Source organism: Gouania willdenowi, chromosome 11, assembly GCF_900634775.1.
Source record: "Gouania willdenowi chromosome 11, fGouWil2.1, whole genome shotgun sequence".
Taxonomy (NCBI): Eukaryota; Metazoa; Chordata; class Actinopteri; order Blenniiformes; family Gobiesocidae; genus Gouania; species Gouania willdenowi.
The window spans coordinates 28774989-28800065 of NC_041054.1; the positions used below are offsets into that span (position 1 = coordinate 28774989).

The window sequence follows — 25077 nt, forward strand, 5'->3', positions numbered from 1 at the left end:
TATATGATTATAAAATGGGTATTATCAAACAAAGTTTGCTTGAATATTATAATGGGAATAAAAACAGGAATACCTTTTAATTTTATACAGGACTACAAAACAAAAAAATCATGCCAAATATGTAAGAAAATAAATTTAGAGTAATTTTATAAATGTTTTTTGGCTGGACAGTTGCACCACATGATATTTGGACACTTTATATAACAGAAGAAATCAAAGTACAGTATGTGCATATACAAAGGAGAGGCACATGATATGTTTTTATTCCTGTTTTTATTTCTATTATAATATTCATGCAAACATTGTTCATTGATACCCATTTTAATATCATATGTCATGAAAATTCTTATATGACATTAACTCATATACAGATAACAAGGCACCTAAATGTCATATACAGCGATCAATAGATAAGATAGCATTTTAAAATTCAGACATAGGAACATAATAAAGAAAGAAGCAAAAATAAAACAAAATAAATAAAAAATAAAAAAATACATACATGAGGGCTTTTAATAGGACATAATTGGTACAGTAGATTTAAAGGGGGCTGTGGTTTTTGCGTCAATGTAAATCCTCCAAATATGTTTAACACAATTGTTGCTTTATTATTTTTATGCATTTTTAAGGAATTTCAAATATTGTATAATTAATTTTGAAATTAGAATCCATTTACCCCCCTTCATTCTTTGGTTATTCCGTTTTAATGCCAAATCAAAATAACAAATGGTGTGGTTATTTTGTTTTACTGACTTACAACGTAAACAGAAATACAGAAAAATCAAAAACCAGATAAGCATCATTTTTCTGTTTTAAAATAAAATTTTCTGTTTGTGATATTTGGATACTTACAGAAGACTAGGATGAGAGCCTCATGTTTTAACCTCACCACACAGAGAGGACCCACAGACGGGGGCGGTCTTTTACTTTCGGACAAAAAATGAGCAACGCATTAGTCACAATACTGATGAACTGGTGAATTGAAATGTTATTAATACATAAATAATAATAATTTAAAAAAGAAGGATGTTATGTAAAACATGCACATGATATGAGATTAAATGTAAATGAAGTGAATCTACTGGTGCTCCTCGTTTCTTGGGATCAACTTCCATGTGTGTGATGGCTGCCGTTAGTGGCTCGTGGTATTATCACGTGCAAAAAATCTTTAATTGTTTTTGCAAAAGTGTCAAATGGTAGAAGTTCTAACATCTGTTGTTCCTCACACCAGCCTCACAATCGATAGTCAGTCACCAGATTATCTGGATACTGTTTGTACCGTAACACTGTTCTGTAAAGTTGGCAGATATTCGCAGATTCAGACTTCCAGCATCAATAACTCTTTAACAAAACAACATCAACACACAAATTATGCCTCTTTGTCATCAGTGTGAGGTGGACAACATGATACAAGATCATTTTTAACAGACGTACAGTAGCAGATTAAAACTCCACCCCCTTTTGTGGGTCCTCTCTGTGTGGTGAGATTAAAACATGAAGCTCTCGTTTTAGTTTCTCTTAAATATCCAAATATCACAAAGAGAAGGTTTAGTTTTAGAACACCAAAACGCTTCTCGTCTGGTTTTTGATTTTTCTGTATTTCTGTTTTGGTTTTAAGTCAGTTAAACAAAATAAACACACCGTTTATTTGTTATTTTGAATAATCCAACTATAATGATATTGTTGACAAGAAAGTCATGATGCAAATTGTTCATTATGAGTTCACAGATGACATTGTTTTCTGTAAATTCATTCAGATGAGGGACTTTCGTAGATATGAAACCAACTGTTTGTTTGGTCCGGTGCAGCTTCTCGTTAGCAGACCATTGTAGCACCAAAATTAATGAGGAGATGAAAACCATGAGAACGTAACGCTGAGATGATGACGGCTTGTCTGATGGAGGTTTTTTTTAATGAGTTACTAAAATGTTCCTATGAAATCCAGACTCAGCTTTAAACAGTGAATAAAGGACAGAAACTCTCACTGAAGTCCTTTAATTCTGTTTAATCATTTTCACATTAATGAAGCCTGATAACGAGTGGGATGTTTGGTAATGGTTTGTCCTTCCCCATGGGTACAATGATTAAAACAAAAAGAACAAAACAGCAGCAGCAACAATTGCTCCAGATTAAATCCATGTACCCTCATTCTTTGGTTCTTCTGTTTCAAAACCAAATCAAAATAACAAATAAACAATGTGTTTATTTTGTTTTACTGACTTAAAACCAAAACAGAAATACGGAAACAAAACAGACAAGCAGCGTTTTTCTGTTTTGTTTTAAAATATTGTTGGGTTTGTGAGATATTGGATATTTATGAGGAGTGAGAACTGAAGTCTGCTGACCTGGTTTCCATCCCCAGGTCCTGGACCAGGTCTCCTCACCCAATACCACTGTTTAGGGTGTATTTCAGCAGTTTTCTGGTCCTGCTCCTGTTTTCATGCAGTCTTTGGATATTTGAGCTTTAAAAAGCTGCTCACGTTTATGTTTTGTTTTGCGGTGTTTGAATCTCACCCGGGCCATTATTGTGGAATGTGAGCAAGTTCCTTAAACCCCAACTGCTCCCACTGCTCCTCAGGGATGGGTCAAATACAGAGAACACATTTCATATATGTGTAAAACATATATGAAGATATTAATTTAATCACATATCATGTGCATGTTTTATGTAACATCCATGTTTTGTTGTATCATGCTGTCCACCTCACACCGATGGCAAGGAGGTGTAATTTGTGTGTCAATGACGTTCTGTTAAAGAGTTACAGATACAAATAGAATCCAGATTGAGGGCAGTGAAAATATATTTTTTGCCTGTTATAATACCACTAGCCAGCAGTCAACACACACGGAAGTTGATCACTAGAAACAAGGAGCACCAGTAGATGCATTACACCACCGCTGGTTCCTTTAATCACATATCATGTACATGTTTTACATAACATCTTATTAGTATATATATTATGTATTAATAACGTTTCAGTTCACAGGTTCATCAGTAATGTGACTTGTGCTCATTGTTTGTTCAGTAGTAAAGGTCCGTCTGTGTGTCCTCTGTGTGGTGAGATTAAAACATGAAGCTCTCGTCCATAGTTTCCTTTAAATATCTAAATATCACACAAACAGAACAAGATTTAATTTTAAAACTGGAAAAACGCTGCTTGTTTGGTTTTTTTTATTTTTCTGTATTTCTGTTGTGGTTTTAAGTCAGTAAAACAAAATAACCACACTGTTTATTTGTTATTTTGATTTAGTTTTAAAACAGAATAACCAAAGAACGAAGGGTACATGGATTCTCCAGATTAGCTACACAGAGTTCGACTAAAGAAACTTGTTTTATTGAGACAAAGATGTAACTTACTGTGAATAACTGTGAATATGGACCTGATTGTGTGTTAGCGCTTTAGCTGTAGCCCTCCTTTGATCCTGGAGCAGGACTTAGAGCTCCCACCTTTTGACCTAACTGTCTGCCTCTCACACAAACTTCCCTCTGCTCCACCTCCCTCCCTCCCCCCTTCCCTCACTCACACGTGCTGTCTCTGATGAGACGATGATAATGTGCAGCTGGCTATTAATGGTCCAGCATTATGCTATTTTTCACACAACTCCATTTGTTCTAAGAACTCCAACAACATAGTATTATGAGGTTTATTTTCCCAAACTCGCCTGTTTTCTGGAGTTTTAGTCTCTGAAAAGTCACACACAAAACGACATAAGAAACAAACCAAACGACACCAAAAACACACACACTGAGAGAGAATAATTTAATTAATATCAACAACACACACAAAAAACACAGAATGATGATAGAAATGGTCTTGATCAGAACATCAAAATCAGAAAGGATTTTATTCGCCAGGAACAGTTAAAAACATTACAAGGAATTTCACTTGGCAGTTGGTGCAAAGAACATGCGCACCAACACACCGAGGCAGCCATCTGCGGCGCCATCATGTTTAGATGAAAAATGGAAAAACAGGAGGAAAGGAGAGGGGAAAAAGGCAGATCCTAAACTATGTTCCCTAAGGGGAACACAGTGTGCGACTAGGAAAACAACTCCTCAGCACATAAGCAATGAAACACAACTACAACAAAAATTGAGGATACAGCACGTATAGTCGGGGGGAGGGGACTTGTGAAGGGAAGGATTGCAGCCGGCCGTGCTCCCCTCCTGCTGCCACTACTTGGGAGGGAGGGGGGAATGGGGGCCGTTGAAACATGAGCCCGATCGCTTCATTCTGTACAGTCCAGCCCGGCACAGATGACGTGAAATGACCTTGGGTTGATCTGAGTTCAGAAAGAAAGTGAAAATACAGTATAAGGGTCAGTGTTGGTCCCACACCAGGCGGAAGATGACCAGAAATGATAAAAACTATAGAAATAAATATATTCAGGAAACACTAAATACTGTTTCATTCCACTTATTTACGAAACAAGATTCTATCATATAGTGTATATACAGTATAATGTAGCAGTTGGACATAAGGGGGTACTTGAATTCGAAAGTAAGAGATAGGGGGTACGTGAGCAAAAAATGTTTGAGAACCACTGGGTTAGCTCATGGAACTGCACCAGAGGCTGTTTGGAGCGGATCAGAAGTTGTTCTCTGAATGCAAACCCAGACAAATCAAATGATCAGCTGTCCTCCAACCAGTCCACGACTAAACCGGTGTGAATGCAGCCTGAGAGTCTGGTTGAGTACGATGTACGAGTCCTTAGATCTCCCTCCTAGTTTTCCTCTCCACCACACTAGACCAAACATTCCCCTGCTAGTGCCCACAATAGTCTCCTGCTTCCAGTCAGTTCCTCGCATCACCCAGTCAGCACCCAATCAGAGACTTTTCTTACATGGCGTCTCTACAGGACCCCGAGGAGGCAGACACCACAGAGCAGGACACCGATAGACTCATTCCCAACAAGGTATTTGGACACTCAAAGGAGGAGCGTTCTAACCCAGCCAATGTCCTGGTGATGGTGTTGCCAAGGTTAATCCCTGCCTTTGATGGAAACTAGAAGATGTCAAGTGCAGTGGCGACTGGTGATTTTCTCCAGGGGGGGCTACAACTCCAAAGTAGACACCTTTCAAACTAACCAAATGTATTGCAACAGTACCCATAAACAAGCAAGGACAGATGTAGTTTATTTAATGGAGCGAGTGTGTGTCAGAGTTAACCTACCTTTTGAAATTGTATTTGTTTTCATTTTAATTTTGCTTTTCAGATTTATTTAATTTTTTTTTTAGTTAGTTTAACAAGTAATTTAAATTTAAATTTTTAAAAGGGTGGCTAAAAACAAAGCAGTAAATGAATATACATAATGTTAGACCTGAGAAAATGTCCGAGTTTACAAAACATGGACATATTCAAGATTTGAAATCATCAAATTTACTTTGTTCCTAGTATGTTCATGTTACTTTGCCTTTTTTGAAAAGTGCTTTAAATGGGTCAGACCTGTCTTTATCTATGTTGGGTCTGATCCTGACTTTTGAAAAAGGAGGCAGGGAAAGCCTCTTTCTCCATTTTGCTTCTCTTTCTATCGTCTCCAACTCCCACTGTTCAATCAGCCACTTTATGAGGGACCATTGTGACGTCAGCCCCTTCCATGGCGGAAGGTGGTGTTGTGTTACTGAGTGGCTGCATTCAACGCAGTGTCTTTGGGCGCAGGTCAACTTTGCCCAGAGTCACTTTATAGACTTTCTTGAAGAGAAGATACTGCGCATGTACAACTTTTAACGAGAGGCTATGGGTAAAGATTAGTGCACCCCAAAGTGGAAACACGTCACCAATCAGACACAGAGGAACAAAACAACTTTACTCATCATCATTATCAATATAATATTTATTCTGATTATCTAAATACAGATATAAATGTGTTTTGTAGTATTTTGAGTTCATTATTAATTTATATAGTTTTTTTTTTTATGTCTTACTCAAACTAACGTGGTGAGTGGTGGGGCGGCGCCCTAGCGCCCTCTATTGGCCAGCCGCCACTGGTTGAGTGTCTTTGATAATGTCATCAGCATTTCCAGATGTGTGGGGTATAATATTGCCTTCTACCGTTTCTCCTCCTGCAGCTTCAGGAAGGCCAGCTGGTGGTGCGACACTTCCAGTTCCTGCGCTGGTCTCCTTACCGCGATGTGCCCGACTCCAAGAAAGCCTTCCTAAGCCTTTTGGCTCAGGTTCACAACTGGCAGAGAGAGTGTGGCGAAGGACGCACCATCGTCCACTGCCTGTAAGGCCTTCATCTCTACAGCCTCCCGCTTTACATTTAAAAATGTACACATTTTCAGTTTCCCTTTCATCATCTTTCCCTAATCCGAGTCATTACAGGATATTAAACTTCCTGAAATTGTGCCAAACAGGCTTAATACAATTATTGGAGTTTACTTTTGTCATTTCACCTGCGTTTATTTAATTGTTTGTTAATCTGACGCAGTAATATGTCACAATATTTTGACAAAGAAATACATTTAACCATAGACTTTAGGCCATGAAAGATTCCATTAGATTCATGAGAGGATCCAGATCAATATATTGATTCTGGAACAGTTTTGAAAATAAAAAAAAATCCCCATCTCTCACTGTTGGCGGAATTTAAAAATGTCACTTTTTGCAATTGATTGATCTTAATGTGATTTGACTCATTATGTCGATTTGGTTCCTTAATTATCTGACAGTTTCATCCAGATCAGATCTGGATCGTGCATTTGATCTGAATTTTTCTAAAAAAAAAAAAAGATGTGTGTGAATCATGGTACCATGATCAGGATTATTGATCTAGATAACGGTGACAATATTGCCAATTAGATTCTGAGCTTGGAGGAGGTTGGACTCTCTTGTTTCATATTCATTCATTTTAATGCGCAGAAACAAACTTGTGTGTAAATGTTTTTCCACAGGGTGAGGACAAATTCACTGCCAGATTGCAATTTCTGCTTGATTTTGTAAAAGAGTCAAAATTAGAAAGAACAAAATAGTTTTTTCTGTGAATTCTGTATTCCGCAGCCCTACATGTGCTTTTCTTGTGGCACTAACACAGTTGCTCTTACAAAGTAACATACTGCTGCTTTACTACATCTTTGTTGGTCACTTAGATCCGAATGAGTCTTCTGTGTGTCTGTGTGTGTGTGTGTGTCTTTTTCCACCCCTGCAGTAATGGTGGTGGTCGAAGTGGAACCTTCTGTGCCTGCACCATGATCCTGGAGATGATTCGCCATCACAGCGTGGCCGACGTGTTCTTTGCAGCAAAAACGCTGCGAAACTCAAAACCGAACATGGTCGAGACAATGGTGAGAAAACAAATGTTTGTGTTACGGGTTGTACCGATACAACTGCTCCACCGTCGGATATATTGCCAATATTGTAGCCTTGGATATTGGCCATGGGCCACACATACATCAATAGTCAGCAAACTAACCCATTTATTATCAATCCATGGGTTTCAGACATTTTAACCACCAAACATAAGAAGATTCTACAATCGAATACACTGAATAAATAAATAAATAAATACATACATACATCAATACATAAAGAAATAAATACATAAAGAAAGAAAGAACCTAAAAAAATACCTTATAATAATAATAATTACAATATTTGCATTTCATGAAGAAAATGCAAGTGAGGATGCAGCCTAGCTTTATTTTAGCTTTAGCCTAGCATTAACATTAACCTAGCATTAGCATTTGCCTAATACTTTCACGGACCGGATCCTTTCAGTACGTCACTTCCTTCACTCGCAATCCTTACGATAGAGCTGCTGGGATGTGATATTTGAATGTGAACTGACCATACAACGTTTGTTTAATATTTTAATTTTACACATTTAAATATGTGACTGTTTTGTAGTGTTTTCATTTGTTCATTTAAAAAAAAGGATAAAAACACAATACACAACAATGACAATCAAAAACCAAACAGAGTTTCACAGGGTTTCTAGGGTGATAGATTTGATGGAGATGTATGATTGGACGTCGTCGGCATAGCAATGACAACGGAGACCATGACGACAAAGGATTTCACTGAGGGAGAGGAGGTAGATAATAAAGAGGAGGGGACCAAGAACAGAGCCCTGAGGGACTCCTTGGGACAGGGGGGCAGTGAAGGAGGAGCAGTTGTTGATAAAGATAAATAGTAATAAATTTCTAAAGTGCAAAATAACCACTTAATCAGAAGTATATATATATATATATTTAAATTGAATAGAATGAATAAAAAATCAATAAGAAAAGCCTGAAAAATACCCTCAACAAATCTAATAAAAACAAATGACATTTTGAGGTTTTGGACGCAGGCCAATATAATCAGATTTTTGTTTTTGGCTGATATTGGACCAATATCAATTCTGGATCAGGACACCCGTAGTAAATAAGTAAGTAATATTTATTTGTATAGCACCTTTCTTAGACAAAAAGCCACAAAGTGCTTCACAACACAGTTTAAAGGGGACATATCATGCTAAATACACTTTTTTAGCCCTTAAATGCATTTTGTTGTACATTTAGAGTGTTTAGAAGTACAGAAAAGTTCAAATTAGTCTCTTCAGGTGCTCCGTAGATATCTTTATATTCTGTTTTGGTCATATTTTTCAATCTGTTTTGATTTTTCTATTCTCTATTACGTTTTTTGAACAATAACGTCACAGTTATTCCAGCGGAACTGCCAAATTAGTACATCAACTCCAGGTCCAACACTTCGAGCAATCCGCCATTTTTATTTCTCGCTTTTATTTTGTAGTCCAAGCTCAAGGATGCCGAAGTTACGAGAGGATAAGTCAAAATGTTTGGTTGTTGGATGTAGTAACCCACACGCTTCATTACACCGTCTCCCATCATCAGAACCTTTTCAAAGTGCCTGGTTGAGTTTTATTTTTTATAGAAATGTACCACATCTGTGGGTAAGATCATTTTTGTGTGTGTGAAGCACTTCAATGATGACTGCTTCATCAACCTCCACCAGTATAAAGAAGGATTTACTGAAAGACTTTGTCTGATTGAGGGTTCAATTCCTTCTATCTTTGGAGACGATGAACAGAGCACTTCGGTAAGCTGTAAATAACGCTAAAAAGTGTGATGATAAGACGTCCCTGTCATTGTTTTGTTAGCATTAGCAGTTGCACCGTCTTCATATGTTAGCGCTGTGTGCTCGTTTTAGATCCTTGATGATATGGCCTACGTGATTTCATTTAAGTCTAAAGTTTTCATTAGTCATTTCATTTTGACGTTTTTGTCTCAGAAAAGACTGTATTAAAATGCATTTCGTGAAGTTAGCTTGGCGCTAGCGTTAGCTCGGTGCTTGTGTTAGCTCACTTGTTAGGGTTCTGCAGGTTCATCATCTTCATTTTCATCTCGCTCCTATAATAATGAGGAATTCAGACCCAAGCATTGCAGTTCCGCTTTATATAGACCACAACTGTATGATTTATATGTAAAAAAGGAAGGAATTAAATGCATGATATGTCTCCTTTAAAATAAAAATACACAAAAATACACAGTTTAGGATCAAAAACAGTAAACACATTATAAAAAAGGGCCAGGACAACATAAAATCATAGCGGCCCAAAAATATAGCTAATTAAAAGCTTGAACAGTCTTAAGTTGGCTTTTGAAAGTGTCAACAGAGACAATCAAATGCAGAGAGAGTGGAAGATTGTTCCAAAGCCTGGAATGATCTATCTCCTCTGGTCCAGAAACGAGTGTGAAGAACCGTCAGTAGACTCTGATCCACAGACCTCAGAGCCCGAGCAGGGGTTGAAGGCTGGATCAAATCGCTGGTATAAAAAGGAGCCTGACCCTGCAAGGCTCTGAACGCTAGAACCAGAATTTTAAAATGATTCCTAAAAGACACTGGCAGCCAATGGAGTTCTTTTAGAATAGGGGATATGTGAGTCCTCCTATTAGTACAGGAAGTGTGTGAAATGCTTTAGCCAATCACTGACCAGTGAATAAGTACAAAGACGAGTGATTTTCTAACTCTACGACTCTGTGTTGTCTCTCCAGGAACAGTACCGGTTCTGCTATGATCTGGCCCAGGAGTACCTGGACTGTTTGGAAGTCAGATAGCATCTTTCCTCAACTTCTCCACCCTCCTCATGGAGCAGGTTCAGGTCATGTGTTGAGACTCTCAGATCTTAGTTCCTGGTCCTTAGTCCTTGAAAAGAGTTCTGTTCGACTTGTCTTCGTTGCCATGTCTGGATAAAACGTCTATTGATTGAGAAATATCACTTGACGTGTTGTAACATACTTCTACTGACATGCCTTTTGAATTTTCCTTGGCTTTCGGATCCAAAAAGTGGAAATCTTTATATCTGCCAAAGGAGGGGCCACGAACATGGACTGGAGTTTGATCTTTGAGGGCCGGATGGAGGCAGCTGAACTTCCCAGTGTCCTGCCTTACTTACTATCACTAACTCGGACAAAGAAGTACAGATGAAGCCCACCACCGGCTGATCTTTGTAACACTGTAAATCTGCTGTTGGTGAACATCCCATGTTGTACTTGACTATATTTGAACATAGGCTAAGAAACGATGAAGAAAAGATACCAGTCCCTCCTGAAGGACTTCACTGTACAGCGGCACAAAAACGTGTTGGACCTAGTTTTTCTTTATTTATTCTGTGTGTGTATATAGACATTTTCTTTTCCTTACCCTTGAGTGTTCCTAGATGTTCTCATGTCTTACTAGTGTTCTAACTCATGATGTGTCCGTGCAGTGGGTTGGGGTTCAGCATTTGCATGCCCAGTTCTCAGTGTTTCATCGCAGAGTGTCGCCCACGTTGGCTTTAGGGTGGATTCTGTCACTCCATAAAGAATAACCCAATGTTGCTGTGGGGATAAGGTGAACGTCTGTTGCTTTATACATTTGTATTTATTCAGTGTGTTTTATTTCTTAAACAGTGTCTAAAACCTGAAAACAAATAAAGTAAGCTGTGGCCTAACAATCATGTTTTCAGAGGTCTATTTCTGCGCTTCCTCGTGTCAGAATGAGAGATTACAAGATAATGTTTGTGCGATAAACAAAGTTTCCCCAAAAACACAGCAAATGACAGAAACAATACAAAAAACAGCAACAATATACAATCAGATCCCAAAAAACTAAAATGTACAGAGAAATACAGAAAAGGACAAGAAAAATACAGAAAATAACTGAAAAATACATCAACAAAAAGCACGTCAACAAGAAATGAAACAGCAAACAAACAAAATTACGGAGCCATGAATTACTAAATTGTTTCCGCAAAATACTAATTCGTTGCCACAAAATACTACTTTGTGGCCACAAATTACTAATTGGTTGAATTAGTATTTTGTAACCACCAAGTAGTATTTAACAATTTATTTTATTTTTTTACCATTTTAACCAAAAAACACACAAGAAAGAAAAAATACTTCAAAAACACACACATTGGAAGAAAGATATACAACATCAACAATTATACGGAAAATGACAAAATGTCAACAGAAATACACAAAATAACAACAAAATATGACATGGCGAAAAAAAAACAAATTGTGCCCACAAATTACTTATTCATGTGCACAAAACTACTTTGAGACCACAAAATAAGTACAATGTTCTCACAAAATAGTAACAAACACTTTCTGAGTGATCTATGTAATGTAATGGTTGTTAAGACTAACAGTTCTTCAACATAAATAAAAGAAACACCACATCGACGAGGGCAGCTCAGCAACCACTCCCCCCAGTTCCGGAGCCGCGAACCATTGATTAGTCCATCTGAGGATGAGTTCACTCAAAACATAATTAGAATTTAAAAGGCTTATTCAAAGAGTATTACATTTTCATTTTGCCCCAGTAAGTAGAGGAAGTGTACAGCCGTCTCAGTGCAGCCTTGGCTCTACAGACAGTGATGGCCGCTTGACGTCGCGCCATTTACATTGATTTTTAAGGTGCGTTCACACCAAACGCGACTGAAGAGACTAGATTACATTCAGATTAGACTGTTAGACTGCAAACATATTAAACTATCTGATCTCCCTTTTATCACTAAGACCCTCAAATGTCACAACTGCCTTAAAAACCCACTGATTGCCTCCACCCTGACTGCGTGGTGGTAAGCCCTGGACATTACCAATGTAATAGATACTTTAGAAATAGAAGAACACTGCTCTATCTGAAGACATGGTAAGAAAGTGGAATCACTCATCTCCAAGACCTCTTCAAAAATGACAAACTCAGGACATATAACAATCTAAACCAAACATTCAATATGAATAAAAATGTTTTTTTACAGTACTTACAAGTAACAGAGACAATCAAGAAAAACACTCCTGTAGATCCAATTACTTTACAACCACCAGAACTTTCTATATATATGAAAAAAATCTCAATAAAATAAAAAAAAACTCTCAAAAACATACAGAGCACTGTCGAACACTACAGTAACTCTAATCACTTACCAATTGCTAAATGGGAAGCTGAACTTTCAATCAACACCGATTTCTGGACAGAAATTTGTTGTAATACTTTTAAGATGACAAAAAACACAAACCTACAGCTAATTCAATACAAAGTCCTCCACAGATCCCACATTACCCAACAGAAAATGTATAAAACCCCAACCCTAACCCTCAGTGTACCCAGGGAACTAACCTTATATACCAGTGATTCTTATTTACATGCCTTATGGCTCTGTTCCTCAGTTCAACATTTTTGGTTTCTAATTACTGAAAAACTGTCCTCCAGTTTGGACTGCAGGATTCCTCTCTCTCCTAATCTATGTCTGATAGGAGACCTGACGATGCTTGATCTTCCAGCAAACCAATCACGCACTTCCTCAACTGACCGGGGCAAAATTAAAGCATTTAACCCCATGTTCACTCACAACTACATTGTGAGTGAACATGTTCTTTAGTAACCCCGTAAGTTGATCATTTAAACCGTAAAAGTGGCGCTGTCTATGATAAGTGCTGTGAATGTACGGCCGGAGAAGAAGTTATCAGCCATCTCAGTGCTGCAGCCCTCCCAACACACACTATTCCCTATCATCACGTCACTGGAGCAATAAAGTGATGGAGCGACCAAAAAGCACCATTATGTTCAAGCGACTCATCACAGACTGCAGTCGCTTCAATCGCGTACGGTGTGAACGCACCTTTAATGTAATGTAGTAGCTAGAGTCGTCTGGATGTCCAAAAAAGATGTATTCTAGACATCTTAAGATGTCATAAATACAGTATAACCTTATGTGTTATCACCCTGGTGAAGGGTAAGGAAGCGTGCCTGTTACTAATGTGTGGTCAGAGAAGAGTGTCAAGGTAAATTAAAGTGTTCCTTGAGAAGGTGGAGCCAAGTAGAAACCAGGGTTTCTTAAATAAAACCTGTCAGCGAGCAGGTTCAGCACCTCGCATTCAGGAATCTGAAACTCAGTTTCCCATATTTGAGCCTGAACATACTCAGTGTATGAACATAACCCACTTTCTGGAATACCCCTCAGGTGATGCTCACAACTAAGCAAATTAATAAACATAATGAAAATAAAACACGTCCAGCTGTTGCAAAAAGACTGCACAATATGTAGGGTTAACCTATGACAACATATGCAGACGATAAAGAAAAACACTCCAAAAACACACAACATGACAACAAAAACACACAGTGACAACAAATATACTGTACATAAAAAAAAAAAAAAAACTTAAACATTTGAAAAAGTTCAACAAAAACACGAAAATTACTCAAAAATCACACACAGTGGAAGAAGAATATACTTGATGACTCCAAAAATACACAACACAACAACTGACCAGGGGTGTATTCCAGAAAGGTGGGTTAACAAACTCTTGGTCTATCCATAAACTCCGCCCCCGTGATGGGAAACTCTGGGTATTTGATTTCATTTCAGCTGGTATGAAGTGGGTCAATTAACTCTGAGTATGTAAACCTCGGGTTACTGATGTGCACAAGCGCGATGAAAAGTCATCATGACTGGAGCAAATATTATACAAGATGCCATGGCAACCACCCTGAAGAGAGCGAGTTATTCACACCGATGTGTGAAATAAGCAGGTGTTTGTAGAATATGAGCCTGTTCACACAGAACACCACGACTACAGTTGCTTGAATCGCCTGTAATGAGTCACGCTTTTTGGTGGCTTCATTACCTCATCGCGCCAGTAATGTGAGGACTGGGGAATAATATGAATAAAATGTGTCTGAGGAGCCGTAGCATCATCAGAGGGCTGCTGTATAGAGAGCCCTCCAGCTACAGTGGCTATAAATACAGTGACGGCCGCTTGACGTCGCATCATTTATATTGATTTTTAATGTAATATAGTCACCAGAGTCCAAAAAAGATGAATGACTGAGGTTGGATTCAAACCCCCAACCCATACGCTCCCAAGAGCAGCTCCTTAACTTGCTGTGCCACAGTAACTTTCAAATCATGATGTCTATACATCTGTAAGGCAAGTATGAAACAATTTAAAATCAATGTCGGGCCTTAAATGTGTATTAATTTAAATTTAACCTTTACATTTGACACAGCTTTGTATCCAGGGAACTTTACTGCAGACGTCAGTAGTCGTTTTAATGCAGATCAACCTCTCAGTGTCTTTCTCTAATTGCTTTAATTCAAATATAATTATAATTTATTTTCCAATTTCCGATAGCCTACAGTATCTATATGTTTGAAAGTGTTTGCATTTTGTGCCTTTCAGAGCCCAAATGACTCAACACCACTCTTTTCCAACCCCTCTCCTATTTCCTGGTACGGCAGAGAAGCTCCACAAGTCTCACTCTGCTGCAAGGCAGGAGGAGGCCGCACCCTCTTCCAAAGGCACATTACTGCTCTGCCTCTGGCCCCATAGCCTGTGTTTATGTGTTTGCACATGTGCAGTCAGTTACCCAATATGAAAATCATTTCTGTAAAAAAGCAGATTGCTATGCTGCCTTTGGACGTAACCGTGCTATGCTAAAAGCTATACGTACGTTCACAGTGCATTTGTGAATTGATACAGCATGACCGCTGTACATTTTCTAGCTAAAAGCGGGATAACACTACAGTCAGGATGAAAGAGCTAAAGACGATAAAGAAACTTTCTTTTGAGGAAAAACGACAGCTTTTAAAAGATGGGAGACCAACACCTGAGCTACCAGACCTTCAGCAAAGGTAAGGTCAGAAAATTGTTCGAACTTTCCACAGTGAATGGTACAAAAGGAAGGATTGGCTTTGTGGATGCTCCTCACTGAACCGGCTGTTCTGAGTTGTTGTTGTTGGCATTTTCTCCATGTTTCTGTGTTTCCAACACAAACAATGGATGCAAATTGTCATTAGTTTCGACACTGGTGGTCTCGATTTGCAACGCCCTGCCTACCCAACCCTAGTGCTCACAGCACGTCACTGGTGTCAAGGTACATTAAATTGTTCCTTGTTCAGGTGGGCCGAGCCAGGTAGAAATCAGGGTTTTGTAGACAAAACCTGCCAGCGAGGAGGTTCAGTTCATGGAGAATGTTACCATGGTGACATACTCAGAGAAGAACATACCTCACCTTCAGGAATGGAATACTCAGAGTTTCCCTCATTTGAGCCCGAACATACAAGTTTGAACATAACCCGCTTTCTGGAATACCCCTCAGAACTTTCCCATGTTAATACTCAAATTGGTCATGATATATTATATAAACTTGCTAGTACGTGACAACAAGTAGTTGCCAGACTACACTCACACTCAGTGACGTGCCGTGACCACTCGGGTTGGGTAGGCACGTTGCAAATCGAGACCACCAATGACAATTTCATATGTTTCTGCTGTAAAGTGTTAAATCAATTCAAATCAATTTTATTTGTATAAAGCAATTTCCAACAAAGTCATCTCAATGCGCTTATCAAAATATAAAATTCATAATAAGAAAAAAAACAAAACAATAAGATCCACATCTAACAAAATCAACATCATAAACACCATTAAAGAAACATAAACAATTATTTAACGTAGCCTCCATACTCTCCCAACAAGATGTATCTCATGACACGGCAGCGCATCTGTTGTTTGTGTTGGAAACACAGAAACACAGAGAAAATGCCAACAACAACAACTTAGAACAGCCTCAGTGAGGAGCATCCACAAAGTCAATCCTTCCTTTTGTACCATTCACTGTGAAAAGTATGAAACATGTTCTGATTTTACCTTTGCTGAAGCTCTGGTAACTCAGGTGTTGGTCTCCATCCTTTAAAAGCTGTCGTTTTTCCTCAAAACAAAGTTTCTCTATCATCTCTAGCGCTGTCATCCACACTGTAGTGTTATCCCGCCCACTGGCTAGAGAACGTAGCAGCAGCGGTCACGTGATATCAATTCACTAATGTACTGTGAACTTACGTATAGCATTTAGCATAGCGTGGTTACGTTCAAAGGCAGCTCTCTCCACTGCCTTTTCATGTAAATGGTTTTCATCTTGGGGACCTGACTGCGCATGCGCAAACACATAAAATCACGCAATGAGAACGGAGGCAGAGGAGCAACGTGCCCTTGGGAGGGGGCGTGGCCTCCCTCTGCCTTACAGCGGAGCGAAAAAAAAAAAAAAAGACAGCTGTTCCAGGAAATAGCGCTGTTTAGTAATTTGGGCTATGAAACGCACAAAATGCGGACACTTTCAAACTTATAGGTACTGTAGGCTCTTGGAAATGGAAAAATAAATAATTTACAATTATATGATAATTTGAAAAAAAAATTAATAATTATAATTAAATAATCAAAATATCAATTCACCCTTGGGTAGGCACTGCCTAACTTGCCTACCCTGACGGCACGTTACTGCTCACACTGGAATCCAGGTTGATTTTCACATATTGGAATGTTGGTTTTTGACACTTGTGAACTTATACCTATGTTCTCTCCACAGAGAAACAGTCACGTGGAAACATTAACACGCTGAATTAGCGTCTTAGAAATGCATCATAGAGTTTAAAGTGAAAGCAGCTACCTGTAATTTGCTGCTATGTACAGAAAAAAAGGTGCTCACAACAAGCTTTTGTCAAAGTGCAAATTCCCAAACGTTCACACATTCATTGCTCCTGTATGAATAATTGATAAAAAAAAAAAAAAAAAAAGCAACAAGAGGCATCAGCATGCAGAAGTTTAAAAAGCTGCACTAAAACGATCCCCAGTTAACTAGAAAAAGCAACAATTAGAAGAAAAGACAAAGTAATCAAGCAAACTCAAGGCAAGGGAAATGTATTTGTATAGTGCATTTCATACACAAGGCAATTGAAAGTGCTTTCCATAATCAAAAAGTTCAACAGAAAACATTCAACAGCTTAAAAATCAATAAGAACTATAAAATCAGCAGTAAAGACATTAAATCAACAAAAACACAATCTCAGTCATACGCAGTAGAGAAAAAGAGCCTTTAACTAAGATTTAAAAATGTTCACATGTGATGCTGACTTCAGCTCTGCTGCAGTTTGTTCCACTTCTTTTCAGCATGTTTGCTGTGAACTCTTGGCTCCATTATCTGCCCTGTGTCCATAGATCTGAGAGACCTGCTGGGTTCATATCTAACTAACATCTCACTGGCCATTAGGGATGCGTATTTCGTTTTGTTTGGGAACTGGTTCTTAGTCAAACACTTCTTTGGAATCGCAAACAAAAACCCTTTAAGATTCTGCTATCGATTCTTCCCGGGCTGCGCCACACGATGTCACAGACAAGCTGCTGCAGAGCAGAGACGAGCTGAGCTGCCGCATTTTACAAAGAAGGACGACACCTCGGGGATCGTCACCTGTAATTCCTGCAAGAAGGATCTGTGAGCCAAAGGTGGCAACACAACCAATGTCCAAACATTAAACTCGGCATTAAACTCCTGAGCATAAACAATACTCAAATGAGTGAAATGATTCCACAAATCCACAATTATGATTTATATTAATAAACTTGATATTTACTACTTGTTTTTCAGCCTATTTGGTAATTGATAAGAGAAACAAACAAAAAAAAAAAGCGGATCAATAAAGCATCGGAATCGCTAAATCCTATAAAACCATACTGGCCATGGTTACATGGTTAAATATTTTGTCCCTGGTAAAGAAAGTAGTTCTAACCACCAGTACAATGATAAACTTGGTGAAATTTACAGCTTGTGAATGTAGTAGGGGGCCACATTTACTCTGTTTTCGGGTTTTAGTATCACCCGTCTGATGAAGCCTGTAATGTTTGCTGATGTCTATATGTGTGTAACAAGCAGTGTTGGGTGGTAACGCGTTACCCAAAGTTACTTTTGACAGTAACTAGTACTCTAACGCAATATTTTTTAAAGAAATGACGCAGTTACCGTTACAACATGGTGCGTTTGTCCGCTACTTTGCTAGCTGCAGTGTACTTCCTGTTTACAGTGACGCTACATATTTTTGTGGGATGCCGAGCCAACCATCATTAAACAGAAGAAGAAGAAGAAGAATTGTTGGCGTGTCTCAGAGTGGAAATACGCGCATTATTTGACCAATCTGCTTCCAAAAGATACATGCATCAGTGAAGCTCTAAGCTAAAGCTGCGTTGGTGGACGTGAGGGAAGTCTCTGCACCGAAACAACAGCAGGTGAATTTTAACAAACTGTAACTGTTAGCCAGGGACAGATCAGCAAAGCTATTGCATGGTATGTTGTAAATATGCAGCCTGTCGCTGCTGTGGAGTCACTGCTTTCAGCAGCTCATTGGCCTGATATGTTTAGCATTGTGTAGAAAAATGCTGTGAATTTTATTTTCCACATTTATTTTTATAAGCATTTTCAACAGCAGAATGTACACCTGGAATATGCACAGCTTACTTATTAATGCCTTATTCCGCATGGCCTTATTATATAACCGCTAAGCCATTAACTAAGAGTTTTCCCTCAATAACCTCAGAATGATTTCTTATTAGTAGTAAATAAGAAAATTGTTGTATATGAATTACGATCTCAACATGCTAGGGTTAGGATTAGGGTTAACGTTAACCCTAATCCTAACCCTTATCCTAATCCTAACCCTAACCCTGTTTGGACTGCAAGACTACCATTAAGTGTGTAACAATGCATTAATAAGAATAAGGAATTAATAAGTACTTAATGATGACTAATTTAGAGCCAATATGTTACTAATGCTAATAAGCAACGAATTAATGGTTAATTGGTGTTCCCTAAACTAAAGTGTTACCATAGGTTTTTTTTCCTAATGTAAATTCATATTAATAATTAGTGTAAACAGCTTACCTGCTTTTTTGACATAGTTAAGGCTAACATTAACTTGGTTAAAAAAATGTGTTAATATGTATTGTATACAGGATGTATTGCTTTGAATTTTCTTTAATTTTCTTTAAAAAAAATGGGTCATTAAAAACACCACATCAAGACAGGACACATTGAAAACATTATTATTATTATGTTCATACATCAAAATATACATATATAAAAAATAGACATTAGATTTTTTACTTGCACTTATGTACCAAAATAAATTCATGAAATAAATGTCTAACAAAGTCAGAAACATTAATAACTTGTTATGCAGTTTTCTGTGCTGTATGGGGATGCTCCAATCGTTCTGAAAAAGAGTGAAAATGTTTGGCTTCCCAACTGAACCAGAGAAGAGAAAGAAATAATGGTTATCCAAAGTCAGCAGGAGAGATCTAAATAAATAAATTAATAAAAAAAAACATCAGGATTATAACCATAAAAAAATCTGTGAGGCGATCATATTCAAACACTTCATTTGCACTTTTTTCCACAAATAACACAATTGAAAAGCTTATTGTTTGATTAAAAAAAAAGAATATATGTATGTGTGTAGATAAAACTATGTGAAGTAAACACTGTGTATCTGCTAATGATCCCTTAATTTTCTAAGAAAAATGTAGAATTTTTTTTCTTTTTTTAACATAAAAACAACAGCAGTGTACCTCACAATGAAAAAAACATGACAATAATAATAGTAATAAAAAATTAAAATACAAAAAATGAAAATAAAAATAATAATTTACTAGTTTAGTGGGGGATAATTCACTAACATCTCTTAATGCACACGTTAATGGGTTTAGATATGCTGATAATAATAACAATAACGAAATCTTGGTTTAAAAATACATCACAAACTGTGTAATCCGCTCTAGCTCCATTGGCAATCGTAAACTGATCACTTCCGGGAACAATTGTGAGGCTCCATGAGCCATAAAAAAACCAAACCATTGGAGTGAATGGAGGTGATGCAACTCTCTCTCTATACGGCTCTGGTAAAGACTAATACTGAGCAGAGTTTAGTACTGTGAATGTAAATGATTAGAAACTGTTGGGTTGGATATTTCATGTTAATACAGGAGCAGTAGGGTTAGGAGGGATTCAAACCACTGACACTCTGATTACAAGCCAGCTTCCTTAACCACTATTCCTCCACCACAGAGTTGATCAACAGATTTTATTATTACAGCACTGATATGAAGCTGTACGGACACAAATGACCGGAAAAATATTTCAATTCTTTAATTCTAAGTAACTGAATAGTTACTTTTTTTCAGTAACATTACTTTTTGGTGTAAGTAATCAAAATAGTAACTTTACTTTGTGAATGAAGTAACTAGTAACTAGTAGAATATCTGCAATGGTATGCCTTTGTCCAAGATACAAGAAAGATGAATTAGGGTGTACTCACACTGGCAACTGGGGCCGTTCCAAGCTCACAGCAGGAATCCCCCCCTCCCTGTCCCTTTTCTGACACGGTAGAACGGACGTGATCATGAGCTCAACTCGGTTCCCACAGAGAAACACATCATCACGTTAATTTATGACACACGTATGGCGTTACGTCACCATTAAGCGACTCTGTTGTTGTTGACAGTACATTCTGTTAATTTCATATTTTCTGTTGCGTAGGGTAACTACAAACCAAGATTTACCCAGACACGTGCTCTTTTCACGGACTGGGTTTCCCAGGGCCCCTGAACGCATCACGTTAATTTAAATGACCGTAACGCTGCTCATATTTGCTCCATCGGTGAAATTCCACCAGTTTATGAAAGATAATAAGTTGCTCTTTACAGCCAGTGTCGGTACATTGCGGTAATTTTACTCACACGTAACAGAAACATTAAAGATGCTGCTTTGTTTTGACGAAATCGACACAAGGAACAGAGAGAACCAAGTGAGTGAGAAAGAAAGAGATTAAAACAGACCAAATAACGGTGGATTTATTAAAAATGAAAGACTCTGACGATAAAAACCACCATGAATGGAGGTTCAAATGGATTTAAAAACAAAGGAGGAAACTGAGCCTATAAAGGTAAGATCAGTTTAATTTCTGGATCAATAAATGTCGTTCTGATTTTGTGGAGCTAGTCTTTGTGTACATTAATATAAGTGTAAATAGATGCTTTTAATGTGTGAGACAGTTTAGGACAGAGTATTTGTGTGTTTGTTTAAACTTTGTGTGTGTGTCTGTGTGTGTGTGTGTCCATCTGAGCATATTTATCTCCATCACTTTCAGTTTTCCTTTTGATGAATATGATAATATCAAACTCTTATTTTATTTCTTCTTCTTTAAGTCCATACAGCGTGGACACGCCCCTCCCTGGACATTAAAACCATGAGCTGATCCTAGTTTCCATCATCAGGTCTAGACCCATCACTTCTACAGACAACAGACAGAATAAAGCTCAGAGTCAACATGGGATGCACTTATTTATTGAAATGTATATTAAATGATTATTTAATTTTCTGTAATTTTATTTTTTAGATGTTTTTAATTGTTTCATTAATTTAGAGACTTAAGGAACAGATTGTTATAATGCATAATAAAGGTGATTTACTTGAGTCATCACTAATTTCAGATTGTTTTTAAGTCTTTGTATAAAAATACTTTAACAGGACAACAATGATGTGCAGAGCTGCAGTAATGTTGGCTTCATACAATAATAATAATAATAACCACTGCACACGCCACCAGAGAAGCTTCCAGTGAATAATTTACAAATAAAAAAAAGTTCACTGATGGTGACATTGAAATCTCAATGTCACCATCAGTGAACTTTTTTTTTTTTTTTTTTTTTTGTAAATTATTCACTGGAAGCTTAGATATTGTGTGACAAAGATATCAAAGTTTGTTGTTTTGAGAAGAGTCATATTTATGATTAAAAGTTATGATTGTATTATATTCTAAAGTTTAGGATTATCTGGCTCGTCTTCCTTTCTTTCTGTTCACAGCATAACTTTATATTTAGTTTTAAAAAATGTGTTTACAGCTAATTTTACTGATTATTGTTACACATCATCCTGCATGTGCATTATATACAGTATAAATGTGTAGATTTAACTGTTGGAGAAACTATTTTATTAAATACAAAGCAAACTGAGGTGCAGCGGAGGGTCTTCTTCTGCAGAGACGTGATGATGAGGGGTCCGAGTAAAACCCAAAATTCCATGGTAATTTTGAGGGTATAAACATGCATATAAACACATTACTGGTATATTAACCCATATAAACCAAAAAATATAGAAATGGGACATTTTACGGCTGCAAATGTGTAACATATTACTGGTATTTTGAGAACAGGACACGTGTAGATTTCTGAGCAATTCATTATAGTTGTGCAGGACTAATAGGAACTCCACATACTGAAAAATGGTATTAACACATGTGCACTAACACGACACGACCTAAGAAGAGAACTAAAATAAGATTAAAAATAAATAAATAGTTGCAACATTTTACAGTCTTGTTCCAGGTTCTGCTGTCATAATATTCCCATCCTTGTACTTCCAATGTTTAAATGTTTTGTTTTTAAGGTTCATGTTACATTTTGCAAAAGATTGCACTTTATTTCTGGCTTATTGATTTTTGTTTGGAAAATTATTACCCTTTCTTTCAGACATTTCATTTATTTGGGCTTGTATTTGTGATGTTCTGTTTTTGGTTACATTTAGATGAATAAATTAATACACTACACTTTGCTCTCCAAGACACTGTGGTTGTTTTCATTCTACAGAGTTTGTGAGTATGTGTCCCAGAACACTGAAACACCATATATATATATATATATATATATTTATATTAGTTATACATTAGCAGCAGTACAATGTTCAGTTTCCATTTTTTTCTGGGTTATATAATAGCCAACCACATGTGTCCTGTCCACAAAATACCAGTAATATGTTACACATTTGCAGCAGTAAAATGTCCCATTTCCATATTTTCTGGTTTATATGGGTTAATATACCAGTAATATGTGTTTATATGTATATTTATACCCTCGGAAATACCCGGACCTGATGATGAGCTGCTACACTCCGTTACTGTCCCGATGTTGGCTGAACAAAGAGAAGTCCTGACGGTCATGTTGTCCTCTTCCTCCATGAGTTCTCTGTGGTGTCGTTCATATACAGTATATATATATATATATGTATATATCAGGTAACGCCAACTCTGAACTTTTCATCAGCTAACTAGCACTTCTGACACCGCTATCATTGCGGAATGCGGATGTTTATGTGCCGTAAAGCGTCGCGCGGTACCAACGTCATCACATTTTGCGCGCGGGTCGAGTCGAGTTGTGCGTGCGTATGCGCAGCCAACCGTGCCAGTCTGGCACGGTGTTTGGACCACCTCTTCCAGCAGGACCATCGGGCCGTTAACCCCCCTGCGGTGCAGTTCACACCTACGCAGGCCAGACAATGGCCCCCCATGGCTTCACACATGCACAGAGCTGGTTAGGAACGGCCCAGGTTGCCAGTGTGAGTACACCCTTATTTACTTCGGAATGGGCTATATGCAGGTTTCACTTCCGCATTTGAGTGACGTATAGCAGGTTGTCACTGTACTAATGCAGGGTAATGTTCCAATTCTTATATCTGTAATTTCCAGTGTCAGGTAAAAGCTGTCTGACAGGGGGGTGACAGTAAGGGCTTGATGTTACCACTCCATGAAGAAATCTGAAGCTGCTCACCAGCTGAAAGTAGTGTCTAAATGTTACATTCAGTCCTGTTGGACTTGTTCTGTCGTTTGTTCCAAGTTCTTTGGAACATGTTCTATGATTTAATGGTTCCAAGTTGCATTTTGTAGGACACATACTTAGCTTGTAGCTGGGCATAGTTTGCAGCAAATCAAGTGATGTCACAACAAAGTTAATTATGCTTAGCAAGCTGAAACAACGGTAAGCAGTTGCAAGTATGCTGAGTAGGACATAATAAAAGGAGAGTTGGACCATTTGACACCCATAATGTGTCCACAATAATTTTCTGTGCAACATGCATATTCGAAATTTAATTCTGTTTTTAAGCACAATGCTTAAAAACTATATGAACCATTGTCTTTCAAAACAAATCTAAAACATTATTCTGTAAGTTTCAGTTTACGCTACGAGATTCTGCACCAGTCGTGTTGACCAGGAATTCCTGCTCTTGTGTAGTTGTGAAGGCAATGTGCAACCATTTAGTTGCCCTCTTGTACCAAACTGAACATTGTCTCAGTGTGGGATGTCAGCAGTGCCACTTGTCCAGTCATGCACTAAAACTGAGCCAAAGTGGCACAAACCTTGAACTATGGTTTGCATTGTTTTATTTCACATACAGTATTTGTTGTTCTATAGCAGTCGTTATCAGTGTAACTTCCGGCAGCTGAGCTGGCACCAGCAAAAGAGCAAAGCTGAGCACACAGAGGAAATTATTTACCAAACATCAACTTTTTCTTCAGAGAAAAAACACAATATTTTAACAACAAACTCTATCATTTACCATTTGACTTTGCTCTGAGGTAATCATTTACTTCTTTTTTATTCGCTGGCTCAACCGAAAAGCTAAGTAGCAAGCTAGCTAGCTACAAGTAGCAAGCTAACTGGCAGAAGAATGGCTCCTTCCACAACAGAATACAGCAGTCTTCTTCAAAATATTACTGAACTGGACACTACCGTGCGAGGAACACAAGTAAACATTGAAGTTAATGGACACTGTGGATATGATAATGATACAACTGTGCTATTGTTTCAAAACAGTGGGGTGGATAAAGCTAACTCATTACCAGCCTCTGCTAACAAAGCTATCAGACCTAGGGGGATCCTGTTCCCGTTGATAAGCCAACAGGTGTGAGTCCTCCCTGGAATACTCT

The 25077-nt window shown here is 37.9% G+C and overlaps 1 protein-coding gene across 4 annotated transcripts in view; it reads left to right on the forward strand.

Annotated features, from left to right (window-relative positions):
• ptprua (protein tyrosine phosphatase receptor type Ua) overlaps positions 1 to 10753 on the forward strand; it is a 389498-nt gene extending 378745 nt beyond the window's left edge. For 3 of the 4 annotated variants that reach the window (XM_028461776.1, XM_028461777.1, XM_028461778.1), the window contains 3 exons: positions 6071 to 6228; positions 7150 to 7285; positions 9998 to 10060. In XM_028461776.1, coding sequence (XP_028317577.1) covers positions 6071 to 6228; positions 7150 to 7285; positions 9998 to 10060 — 357 coding nt within the window. Of the gene's footprint in view, positions 1 to 6070; positions 6229 to 7149; positions 7286 to 9997 lie in introns of all 4 variants that reach the window. The other variant, XM_028461775.1, reaches the window with a different exon arrangement.
• The last annotated feature ends 14324 nt before the right edge of the window (positions 10754 to 25077 follow it).